At 47.5% G+C, this 13059-nt stretch overlaps 3 protein-coding genes across 3 annotated transcripts; all 3 read left to right on the top strand.

Annotated features, from left to right (window-relative positions):
* Window positions 1-2312: 2312 nt before the first annotated feature.
* On the top strand, window positions 2313-3579 carry QC764_506670 (uncharacterized protein; the record flags this gene model as incomplete). Its single annotated transcript, XM_062947921.1, has 5 exons — window positions 2313-2315; window positions 2375-2420; window positions 2474-2679; window positions 2729-2869; window positions 2896-3579. 5 exons carry the CDS (start codon window positions 2313-2315, stop codon window positions 3577-3579), a joined length of 1080 nt encoding a protein of 359 aa, XP_062799367.1.
* Window positions 3580-6499: 2920 nt separating this feature from the next.
* On the top strand, window positions 6500-8729 carry QC764_506680 (uncharacterized protein). Its single transcript, XM_062947922.1, has 4 exons — window positions 6500-7177; window positions 7242-7325; window positions 7367-8236; window positions 8292-8729. Exons 1-4 carry the CDS (start codon window positions 6823-6825, stop codon window positions 8324-8326), a joined length of 1344 nt encoding a protein of 447 aa, XP_062799366.1. The 5' UTR covers window positions 6500-6822; the 3' UTR covers window positions 8327-8729.
* Window positions 8730-10502: 1773 nt separating this feature from the next.
* Window positions 10503-12322, top strand: QC764_506690 (uncharacterized protein; the record flags this gene model as incomplete). Its single annotated transcript, XM_062947923.1, has 9 exons — window positions 10503-10672; window positions 10732-10891; window positions 10947-11033; window positions 11098-11216; window positions 11278-11349; window positions 11444-11639; window positions 11894-11929; window positions 11989-12072; window positions 12140-12322. The coding sequence occupies 9 exons, from the start codon at window positions 10503-10505 to the stop codon at window positions 12320-12322; spliced, it is 1107 nt and encodes a 368-aa protein (XP_062799365.1).
* Window positions 12323-13059: the final 737 nt, after the last annotated feature.

Genomic DNA, 13059 nt, shown 5'->3' with positions numbered 1-13059 from the left:
TCTTAACTATTAAATTACTTCGTTAAGGTCTATAAGCTTGGTTAAGTATTATAAAATATCTCTTTAGTACCGGAGTTTTTATATTTTATAAGTATTACGGTACCTTTTAGCTATATCCCGAAAGTATTTTTTAATAATAATAATATAATTACTTTAGATATCTATAAAGCCTAGCCTCCGTACTTAGCTAACTTACTATTAATGCTATATCTAAGCCTTATTGGTAAGTAAAAATCTAACTTAATTAATTTTAACCTAGTCGGTAGGGAACCCTATAAAGTAAGAATCTATATATATTTCTACCTTAAACTACTAGGACCTAAATTTAAAAAGGTTTCTACTATCGTAGGTTAGGGGTTTTACTATATACACCGAATTAACCTAGATTAGTACCTAGGAAAACTAACGAATAAGTCGAGTAAGGTTATTTTAATCCGAGGAACTAAATAATTAAGGGCGGTTACGTAAAGCTAAAGGTCCTCTAGGTAGTCCTCCTGTAGCTCCGTCCGTAGGCGGTCGCTTTTTATAGTAATTATCGTAAATATCTTTTAAATCCGAGTTATCGGGGTTAGAAGGTAGTTCTCCGTTAGTAACGACGAATCGTCGAGGAGGGAGGTTTCTTCCTCCGCTATTATTGGGTATAGGCGTTATATATATAGGGCCGGCTCGAAAAGATTCGAACTAAATATTAATTTATTAAGCTATACGGTATACTTAAGTATCTTATAGTGCCTAGATAGTTAAACGCTTTTATATACGCCGAATTAAGGATAATATTTTAAAGGGTATAGCTATAGATAGATACGATAGTCGCACCGATACCCGTTAATTTATACTACGCTAAATAGAATTAACGTTAGTATTAAGATTCCGCTCTATTTAAACGCGGAATTCCTTAAGATCTTCCGCTATAAGTTTCTTAACCTATTTTATAATACACCGTCCGTAATTATTAAAAGTAACGGAATTAATAAACTCTTTAGCTAAAAGTCCCGTAATATCTCGGTCGCATTAGGTAACCCATTCCTAGATATTACTATTAAACCTTTTCTAAAATATAATCTCTTTCTCGAGGGTTATTAAAGTAAAGTAGTATCGGTTAACCGCTTCGCTAAATTACTCGATAGCTTATTAACGCTACCGTTTATCTTAAATAATAACCGCGATAGCTTTCTAAATTTAGTTCGTAAAGGCGGCGCTATTATTTTTAACCTACTAACGGAAGTATCTAATTTATTATTTAAAGACCTGGACCCTAAGCTTAACTATATTAACGTAAATAATATACTATTTACGGATATACTTATATTATTACTTAAGGCATGCGAGTTCTTAGTGGTCGATACGCTCCTTATATTACTATCGAGTAAGCTATCGTACACTTTCGTAGGCCTCGCTTATTTAGTAATAAAGTTCGATAATCCATAGTGCCGGATTATAGACGGCTCTAGGTAAAGGCTGGATCTTAGAGGGGTCGCTTATAATAACTTTAAAGTCCTGAGGCGAGTAGAGCGTAAGCTTTATGTGGTCGTCGACTTAGATAGGCTCGGCTAAAGGAGAGCGATAGTCCGCTATATTATAGGTGGAGATAGACGCGCTATCGAATTCTTCTTATAGGTTTCGAGCGGTCGCGTACGTAGGTAATACCGTGGCTGGTAATGTCGGAAGGGGAATATAGGCTGCGTAGCCAGGAATGAAGGGTCGCGGAATAAGCGACGTATTAAAGGAGTACTCTCCTATAGTAAAGTCGGAGTCTTCGTCGTCATTAACCCAAGGGTTACACGGTAGTGGAACGAATCCTTCAACGATATCTAAGGGTGGCGCTAATAATAATATGGTGGATATTAACAAAGGAAGAAAGCGGGGTAAGTGGCGATAGCGCTATAACGTCGTAGTGCAGTAATTATTATCTTCGATTATTTAAAGATTATATATAACAAGGGCTGTAATATCAGGGCTTGGAACTCATGGTTCAATTCAGGCTAATAATCTTTAATGGCCTCGAAGTCTGTGATACCGAAAAGAAGAAGAAGAGATACAGTCTTGGTATTTCCAAACGCGTATTTTATCCTTCCTCGCGTGGCCCGTGCCCTTGTTGGCCTCAGGCCATCGCCAAGTCCTTCGATATCCTCCTGGCCAGTGGCCTTCCTTTGATAACCGCCATGCCTCTGTTTGTCTGCCTTACTTTGAATGAGAGGTTCTCAACGTGCAGTTACCCCTCCTTGCGGTGGTATCGGCGGTGTTGTTGGGCATGGTTGCAGGTAGTTGGCTTTTGCCGTGTGACACTCATCGAGATTCGAACGGCGGCTATCATGGTGAGAGTGAGCCTTTGCGTTAAGATTGGATAATTCCGGGGACTGATATTGAGGGGAAGGCAACGTACCACTTTTATTGTGACGAAGAGCTCTACGCCTGGCGCAGTGAGTTGCCTGATGATATGAGAAAATAATGGGCGTGCTGACAGTACCCTAAGCTCTGGGCATTGCAGCTAGAATGGTACTAGAGATGGGCTTGCATCGACGGCAGAGTTTGATCACGAACTTTCTTGACCCGGCAGATCGAGAAGATGCTTTGGTTGTTTTCTGGTCTGTTTATTGCCTTGACCGTCGATGGAGCTTAGGTACTGGCCTGTCTTTTGCCATAGTTGACCGTGATGTTGACCCTGAGCTTCCTGATCTGGTTTGCATGCCACCCCCTCTGCAAGTTCGTTTGCTAACACAGGTCTTAGCCAGCACATCAAGTCTACCTTCGTTCGCTTGTCGACTATGCTCGCCTCTGCTCCAAGGTCTGGGAAGCCCTCCCCCAGTTCGGCAGCACATCAACCTCCCCATCTCCCGCGCTGATTCTTGATCAGCAAATCCAAGACTGGGTTTGCGGCATACCCTCCCCGTTCAGGCTGTCTTCTCACTTTTATCCCCCATAAACCCGCCCACCCTTGACCTCGACTACCCCACCCTGACGCCCTCAAGAGCTGCACGCAACGTCCGCTCAATGATGCATCTTCGTGGCAACCATCTGCGGTCCCTAGTAAACCGCCACCATGTCCTCACCAGCAGCGCCATTGCCGCCAACCCTCCCCAAGCGCGCCTTGTCGTCCAAATAGCAAGGGATTCTATCCAGGTCATTGTCACGCTGAGTAGAGAAACCGACATCTACGCGCGGCAACAGCCGGCTTATAACCACTACCTCATATCGGCGCTCGCCATAGTCCTCCTCGCTACTTGCCATGCACCAGAATTATTCGCCGCCGCCTGTTGTCAAGACATTGCCGACGCCGTCAACCTTGTCAGGGGCTTCTCCGAGACCAGCATCGCGGGCTATCGGTTATGGAAGAGCATGTGCGGGATTGTCTCGGCGGTTTCAGCACTGGGCTTGGGATATCACCACGCCGAGCAGCAGGCACATCACAGTGGAGATGAACATCAGATGCCACGGCCGTTTCCACAGCCACCGCATCAAATGGATGCCGATAACGAGATGAGGGACTTTTTCGATTCTAGCTTTTACAACCCAGAGGCGGCGCCACCTGACATGTCCCATGTTGGAATGGATTTGATGGGTCTGTTTGATGCGTTTTGACACGGGAATAGCTTGGGGACCGGTCAGGACTTTTCGCATGATCATGGGTCGATGGACGAGGTTATAGCATTACTGGTGTCAAGTGGAGAAGTTAGGCCGGACAATGATCATGTATCAAGGTATTTTCTGGGCTTGATATGAAGAAGAGTTGAGAGCTCGATACAGGAGGCCTCTGCCAAGGAAAAGTTGGCGTTGCGAGCAGTATTGGGCCACTAACTGTGGATAAGGTCAGCCATCATATGAGTCTTACTGCGTCGGGCTTCGAAGTTGACTTTGTACTCAGTGGATCCTCCGAGGTGCCAGGTAGGTGTATTGTGACCGTCTTCGCCGTATCTACTAGTTCTTTCGGAACTACACGCCTTATGATATTACAGCAGTAAACTACCGTAAAATAGAGCTTACAGGGCCCCAATTTTAACAATTTATGAACTATTCATTAATACTGTACATCTAAAGCATTCTACCTTATTATTTAATATATATTTGGAAGGTAATAGGTTAACTTGGTGAGACTCTTAAGTGGTGCAAGCATCGGTCTGTTTTTCTCAATCCGGGGCGACACGCTGAGCTTACAGAGCCTTGCAAAGCGAGCATCTTCAATCTTGGAAATCACCAAAATCGGGCAAAAGCATCCACACCCATGGCAACACACCCAGGTAATCCAGTTCCTCGTGTGCAGCCAGCAATGACTAATCTCTTCTGTCCAGGACTCCTAATAGCCACCGGGCAATTGATCGATTGACTGGCGCGGGTGATGGTCAGATGGTGGTTGTGGTCTGTGCAAGTGGAAGAACCTGGATCCCTGTTGACCCCTGCGCGTGCATGGTGCGCAGGTATTGCGGCCCTAAAAGCAGGAGTTTTGTGATCAATGTCACATAGTCAATCACTGTGGCAAGACAAGAGAGACTTGGAGGACAGGAAAGCAGTCGTCAATGTTTCCAGGTTATCACTCGTATTATAACTGCACCTGACTCTTTCTTTCGCATGCGGAACATCCCCTCCTTCCCACTCTCTTGTGTGTTGACTGCGTTGAGGGACGCACGGCCTTGCCACATACCTACCTAGAGTCAAATGACTGGTATCCCACCTGGCACTGAACCGTAAATGATTCTTTCAGAGTTGCCTCAGAAGAAAGTTTATTCCAGAATAAACGATTGTCCCTCAGGAACTATAATAAAGGGAAGTGTATAAACTTATTTTCAATGCGCCGGCTGAGATGGCTTCTGCCCCAAGAGTCCCTTCCAAATTATAATCTAAACCTTCCTTCCTTCCTTCCTTTATGTCAGGCGTTCTACATCTGCCTGGTAAATATACGCCCGGACGCGCTTAATACGTGAAAGGTAAAGGAGGGAAGGAGGAAGGGAGGGAAAGGGGAAGGAAGGGGTTGGTGGGGTATTGGAACGTGTATGAAAAGTATAGGTGTCTATTTTCTCATTCCTCTTCCTCTCTCCTCTTCTTCAGACAATTATACTTGATTTTAAGCGATTATCAATACTATTATTAGCTATTTCTCGCGCCTCCTCGCTCTCCATACGGCGCCCATATACTATTTCCCGGCTCGCCGCTGCCGCCCGCTACCGCCGCCGCGCTGCTCGACCCATTCCGTATCGGGTTGCCTCCTTCCTAGAATTAGAAAGATAGTTTCTAGATTAAACGGATCCCTCCGGGGCCGTCCTTTTTAGGCTGTCTTACTGATTCGTCGAGGGTTGGTACTCGTATTAGTCGAGGTGGTAGAGTAGTGTATGTGGGTGTGTCTGTATGTGTGTGGATCCTTTACTTAAGTCAAGAGTTGCCGGCCCGAGGTATAAAAATATCTAAATAAACGTATTCCGATCAGAGAGGTCGGTCCTCTTTTATTTTTATTCCTATCCTTCGTAAAGGTATATTGGTAGCTTATTCCTTATAGTATTACATAAATCCTAATAATAGATATAACATTAATCCACCCTTAGCTAAAATATTAATCTCGAATATTATACATAATGCCCTTCAGGTCAATCCCTTGCGATTTTTTTTAGTTTACAATTTTGATTTAGTCTTTCTGTTTCTCTTTTCTTTTCCTGTTGTTCCGTGATCTCTTGTCGTGACATTGTGCCTGGCCTTTACATTGGCCAGTCCACATGTACTAAATATGACGAATATACACACTGCTGCTACCTCACTTTCCCGCTGTCCTTCTGTCCCACTGTGTCCTCATGACCTGATGCCTTGACATGCTTGGCATGGTTGATATGCCTCGATCATATGCCTTGATATGCTTCGAGTCACCTCTACCCCAATACTCTGATATGTCCTGACATACCCGGTGCCCGATGTGCATTGACATGCTCTGGCATGCCCTGTGTGATGGCCTCACTAATGTGCGATGAAAAGACTCCTTACGCAACAGAACTGCCAAGAAGGTCGACCCCGAGCCCCTGAACTCGATCGAGGTTGCCGTACCCGAGCGCCCAAGACGGTCGACAAGACGCCGCCTTGCGCTCCTGACACCGCCCCTGAGCCCCTGCCTACCGTCCCTGAGCCCCTAAGAAGGTCTAAGAGATCTCGCGTACAGACGCAAGACACTCGCTCAGTCGAGGAAGCTGTCGCCCCCGAGCCAACAAGACAAGCCAAGGAGCAGCGTTTGCGAACGCCAGATGAGGATATACTTATAGAGGAGGAGGAGGATGATGAGGGGTAGGAGGAGATTGATCCGGAAGCAGTATTGTTGGTTTTGAACAACTCAGCCATCTTTCAGTCCCACTGCGTCTGGAGCGCAACAGCCCAAAGCGCAACCAAGGTATTCAAGTCTATATTCACGGGTACTTATTTCTCACCGGAACCCTCTTTTTTCGCGTGGAACACCCCTCGCACAGAATGTTGCATGGCATTGTTTCTCTACGGGTTAATCATGACGTACTCGAGTAAGGTGTGTGGGCCTATTAGATAGGTATGACTCCTTCGTAAATGGTATTTTCCGTCAAATCGAAACCATTACATGCTGTCACTATCAGTGGGCCTGGCGGTTAGCCAAGTCTACTGGAGTTAAGTTGTGGAAATATCGCCATTCCGGGCCGGGAGCGCGGACCAACCCCGCCCGAGTTTCAGTGTTCCTCCAAAGGGCAGGTCGCGATCTCATCCCACAGGTATTCAAAAGAGCCAAATGTGATACATCGGTTCATTAATATTTCCAAATGTAACCCGGAACTTCTCCTCTCACAAAACACAATAACAAACAACTTTCTCTTCCACGACACACAGACGATGGCGTCTCTTGCAGGGCGGCTCCTCGGGCTGGCTTCTTTGGCTTCAGCCTTTGTCAGTCGAGACGGGACCGGCCGTCTCCCAGCTATGGGATGGAACTCTTGGAACGAGTACGAATGCAACATCAGCGAGGGAGTCTTCATCACCGTGGCCAGGCAGTTGGTTGACTTGGGGCTCAAGGACCTCGGCTATGAATACGTCAACATTGATGATTGCTGGAGCGACAAAGAACTAAGACGTGACGCAACGACCGGCGAGTTGATACCCGACGCCGAGAAATTCCCTCGGGGCATTGTCAAGGTGGCAGAGGAGGTCCACTCACTGGGGCTGAAGTTGGGCATCTACAGTGATGCAGGTTTGTTCACTTCACCCTCTTGACGGTCCTTATTTATCACACTAACCATTGTGGTTTGGCCAAGGCACCGATACATGTGGTGGTTACGCAGGATCACTCGGGTATGAAGAACTGGATGCTGCAACATTCAGCAAATGGGGCATTGACTGTATGTTCCCCGCCCACGTGTTATTGCCCCAAGACTCACAGCAGAGGGCCAAGATCTCAAGTACGACAACTGCAATGTGCCGCCCGAATGGGCTGATGAATACGAGTACATCCCTGAGGAACCAGCCAACAATGCCCCCCCTGGCTATGACTGGGGGACATCCAACACCGCTAAACGCTACCGTGTTATGCATGACGCCCTCCAAAGACAGAACCGCACCATCCAATACTCACTATGCGTCTGGGGCCACGCACACGTCGAGCGCTGGGGTAACAGCACCGGTCATTCGTGGAGAATGTGGGGAGACATCTTCCCCGCGTGGAAGGGCAAAGAGAAATGGAGTTGGGGACTGATGCCGATTGTCAACCAGGCATCACTGCTGTGGAACTATACTGATTTCGGAAGCCACAATGACTGGGACATGCTCGAGGTTGGCAATGGGGACCTGACGATCGAGGAGAACCGCAGCCACTTTGCTCTTTGGTGTGCTTTGAAAAGCGCGCTTATCGTCGGAACCCCCCTGGATACATTGGCGTTGAGAAAGCCCATTCTCGATATTCTTTCAAACAAGGAGCTGATCGACTTCAACCAAGACCCGGTTTATGGTGCTTCGGCCATGCCCTACAAATGGGGCAACGACAGGCCCGCCAATACGTCGGACAGGGACCATCCGGCTGCTTTTTGGGTGGGTACATCGGTCAAGGGGATCCATGTTTTCCTGCTCAATACACGTGACACGGCTGTAAACATGCGGGCTGTCTTTGCTGAGATCCCACCCTTGAAGTCTGGGGGCAAGGGTTATTTGGTACACGACATGTGGACAGGGGAGGATCTCGGGATCTTTAGGAAGTATTTTGAGTTGGAAGTCAAGGCGCATGATACTGCCGCGCTGACAATTACCAAGGCTGATGGTAAGTCATCGTCAAATGGACTTAGATGTCTCAGCTCGCTGACTTTAAGTTTCAGGGAAACATCCTAATCCTCGGTGGTCCCCAAAATAAGGGATGAGCCAATGTGGCGCAGGCTCCCTTTCTGCCGAGGAAGAAATGGGTTGTCGCCATTTTAACGCTACACAGGTTCTGTAGTTGCCAGTGCACCTATAACACAGCCTCTTGTTACATGCTCCGCTACGCTAGAGGCCTTGATGACATTGCAGATTGGTTTAAGAATATTATCAAGGACGTCTATATCATATCTCAGGGAACTTACACCATCTTTGAAGGCCTTCCCACTATCTTCATAGGCCTTTCTACTATCTTTATAGGCCTTGTGCAGTCTTTGTAGGTCTTTGGCCTATTCTCACAGGAATTCTCACTATCTTTGAATACATTTCCGCCATGTTCCAAGACCTCTCGTCCTCGTCCTCTTCACCTCCGTCTTCACCAATTGTTCATACCTTTTCCGCTTCAGCGTGTCCGGCTCGGGCAGCTGGATGGTCTTAACCGTGCCCATACTCACCGTAGACTTGCATGTCTGTCTCAGCATTGGAGCAAAGCCGAATAGCAGCCTTCCAGTTCCGGCGAGGCTTCTACCTGTAGCTTGTTCCCAGAACGCTGTTTCTTACACCCCAGTGCGACCATGTCGATATTGCCCACAGGAAGGAGAATCTTGCTATCCGCTGAGTCGGCAGGGCAAAGGTTGTGGTATATACCAGTTGACTGCCATCGTGTGTAACCTGCCATTAAAATAGTATGTTGTATTGAATAAAGCTTGATAGGTACCAGCTATTGTAGACACCTAGTGCGACATCTGTGATATTAATGGTTTGATGTAGACGATGTAAAAGAGATAGGGATAGGCAAAGAAATAAAAAGTAAATAGAATAATTAAAAGAGAATAATATTATGACAAAAAGAAGGAAAAGGGGCATGGATAATGTTGAGAAACTCAGTCGTGTTTATAGAGCTAAATTAGAAAGAAGCGACTACATTGACACTCGACTGGGCTTCGTCGATCACGTGACTGACGAAGAAAGATGTAGAGAGCGATAGAAGATCTTTTGTACAAGTGTCTTTTTGCTGCAAGAGAAAAGAGGAATCGACTGGAAAGGAGAGCGCAGAAGAGAGGGATGTGAAGCAGGGGCGGCGGGGAAAAGGTGCTTTGCCGGGTGTTCTCGAGCAGAAGGATGCTTGCCTACCGGCGGGATTCGGGAGATATGTCATATCCGTCACATTTGAGTTGCTATATGTAAAGAAAGCTGCATCAATTATGAATCTCGGAGTTTTGCTGTTATTTCGCGCAGAAATAATGCAGTCATCTTTTGAAGTTTCTTGGCAGACAGACCTACTTGCATTACCCACAGATAACCCTTAAGCGGGCCTTGGATTTCTCAGGACTAGGGTTAAACTACCTAGGCTTAGGCCTCGCGCTGCATATGATGAATTGTCCACCTCAAACATTGCAAAACGTACACCTAGTGCAAGACGGTGAGCGCAATTATCTGAATGTCATGTGGAAAACACGCATATCGTGTTGTAAGTTACCTGGTAGGGCAAGGATTTGCTGCCTCCCTCCCTCCTGTCCAATAGGGTCTTTACCGGTAGAAGACACTCTGCATCATGCCTGCACCCCAGACTGAGTTGCATTCCAGTGTGTGCCGCCGTGTCCACAACAAGCATAATTATATTGCCCTAACCTTCATTCGCTTGCCGGCCGGTTCGTTGGCTTCCGACTCGGAACAACAACCACAAACCAACTCCACATAAGCTACCACTCAAGACAGCCGTCTGGTAAGGTGAGTGAAATGCCGGCGCCTTCATAAACAAACAGGATCCGCCCAACAGCTTGGCACCTTGTTTATTTTGTGACCAATCCATATGAACATGCTACTCTTTGCCGGTTTCCGGCATAAAAACATGTCCTTCTGGGGCCCAACGCTCCAATGATCGTCATCCAAAGTCAAATTGACGAGGGATAATGGGTCCTTGTGTAATGGATAAATTCCATCTGGTCGGTCAGTCTCCTCAGTTTAATGACTGTCTCCATCTTATGCAAGGCAGGTAAGAAAAACGTGCTCCTGATGAAAGATGATAATAGCCGGGATGGGCACGTGGAAAACACGCATGGGATCTCAAAAAGGGGAAAGAAGAAAAGGGGACCAGACCCCCGGATCAAAACCCCTTTTTCTTGTGGTTTCCAGAAGGTAGTGAAAGACAGGAAATAAGTCTGGTGTCAACAATGCTTCTTTGGACAACCACCTTTCTTGCCAGCCTGGTGGCTGCGCAGACATACCCCCCTGATGTTGTCGATCAACTTGCTGCCGCTAGTCTGCCAAAGGTGAAGGAGTGGCTGGCAAAGAATCCCCAGGGCAACTGCACTTTGGAGACGGCAGTGAGGAGAAAGGAATGGTGAGTGTAGCGGTGCCATGCTGATGATATCTCGTCCCAGCAAAGGCTGACAATTGCAGGATGGATTTGACCCTCGCCCAGAGAAAGGAGTACACCAATGCTGTCCTCTGTTTGATGTCCAAGCCAGCCTTAACCTCCTCTGCCGCCCCCGGAGCAAAGAGCCGGTTCGATGATTACATCGTCGTCCACGTCCAGCAGACGCCGAGAAACCACGGATCCGTACGAGTCTATACTTCTAATACATATCCTGTGCTCATCTCTAACCCGTACGCAGACCTTCTTCTTACCCTGGCACCGCTATTACGTATGGCACTACGAGCAAGCCCTTCGCAACGAGTGTGGATACAAGGGATATCAACCGGTATGTGATTTTCACCCTTCCTGTCCCCCTTTACACTACCGATCATTGACACTCAACTTTCAAGTATTGGAACTGGGATCGCTACCACAAAGACCCTGCAAACTCCCCTCTCTTCGACGGTTCTGAAGGCAGCATGGGAGGCAACGGCGCCAAAGCCAACTACAATGGCATCATGATCCCAGGGTTTGTTATCTCCCGCTATTGGAATTATTTGACTAGTAGCTTACCTTACCCTGGTACGAAGCGCCCCTAGGCCATATGACCGCATTCCCCCAGCCGACGGAGGTGGTTGTGTCACAACTGGGCCTTTCAAGAAGTATGTCTGTACCATCCTTTGGTGTTCCGGTGTCGGACTGAGATGGTACAACACCCATGAAGCAATAACAGCCATGCTGACCTCGCTTGCTCAGTATGACCGTCAATTTAGGTCCAATTGCCCCTATCTTACAGCTGACACGCAACCCCCGTGCCGATGGGCTCGGCTACAATCCTAGATGTCTGCGCCGCGACATCAATAAGAACTCAGCTGCTGTAACATCCGCAAAGGACGTCTACGACGTCATCACCAAGAACAACGATACTCATTGGTTTCAGACAGTGATGGAGGTAAGACGACCTTTGACAGTTGGGACGATATGTGGCTGATTTGATGTACTAGGGTCAATTTCCTCAAGGGAAATGGGGAATCCATGCTGTAAGACCTTTCTTTGAGTCTTTTACAGCGGGTCGAGCTAGTGATATACCAATTTGTGCTACGCCGATGCCACATTTCTTCTTTTTCTCCTTTTTCTTGATTTTTTTCATGTTTTCACCAAAGACTCTGATCCCAATCAACCGAGCTAACGTTTGAGAAACAACAGGGGGGGCACTACACTGTCGGGGGGGATCCCGGAGGGGTGAGGAACTGCCTTCGATTGCGCTTATTGCCTGGAGATGCTGACGGACCTTGGAACAGGACTTTTATACCAGCCCGGGTGATCCCGCCTTTTGGCTTCATCACACCATGATTGACCGTGTTTGGTGGATCTGGCAAATCCAAGTATGTCTAACTACCGTCTATAAATCCTTTATGAACTTGGAACAAGTAACTAATACGATATTGTCAGAACTTGGAGAAGAGACTCAAAGAGGTCAGTCACACGAGAACCATGTCAAACTTCCCACCATCTGCCAACGGAACCCTTGACGACCTGAGCGGGCTGGGTGTGTTGGCGCCCGATGTCGAGGTGAGGGAGCTGATGAGCACAATGGGTGGGTTGATGGGCAAGTTCTGTTACATTTATGAGTAAAGTTGGGGGCGGGGGAGGTGGGGGGTTTGTAGGCGTCAACACGGAGACAGAATCGATTCACGTAACTTATGTTCCATCTTGATACGAAGATGGGGGATGGTGTTAGACTTGGAGGCGTTCAGAGATAGTCAAAGACAATTGTAGCTCGTGGGTTGTGGAGGGTTAGGGTTAAATCCCATGACTTGAAGGATAGTCAACAGGCCTTGAATGATAGTTGAAAGACCCAAAGAGATAGCGTACTGGCCTTACAACACAGACAATAGACGTGTCATGCCTTCTTCAATGGGGCTTGGATTAATTCTTGGGGGATGGACCGAGGAGAACCAAGAAATATCCTGTTACTTGAGCATTTCCAGATCGCTATGTCGTCCAGCATCCAACAACTCCATCACTGCCAGGAACTCAACTACCCGTAAAGTCCGGCGATGTGTTCACTTCCCTGCTACTCATGAGCTTTATATGGCGCGCTCCTATGGTGACAGGGCCTGTGGTGGGCCATGTTCGTTCTAACTTGGTGCAACCCATGATTCGAGTAGCCTTCCACGTCGGAAGCGTCTTACCGAGCTCAGTCCCGTGGAAGGTGAAGCTGGGGATTGTGGATGACACGCTTGTGGTCAATGCACGGACCTGCCGTTTTTAGCGACCTCGTGACGCGTGATTGGCTGATTCATTTCAGCCGCGGGGAGTAAGGCGGATCCCGCAGGCTCCCCTGCTCAGACACGGAGACACAGCTGGCA

This window comes from Podospora pseudoanserina, chromosome 5 (assembly GCF_035222485.1).
Source record: "Podospora pseudoanserina strain CBS 124.78 chromosome 5, whole genome shotgun sequence".
NCBI lineage: Eukaryota > Fungi > Ascomycota > Sordariomycetes > Sordariales > Podosporaceae > Podospora > Podospora pseudoanserina.
Note: the sequence above shows the minus strand (reverse complement) of the source record. Positions and strands in the feature narration are given on the sequence as shown.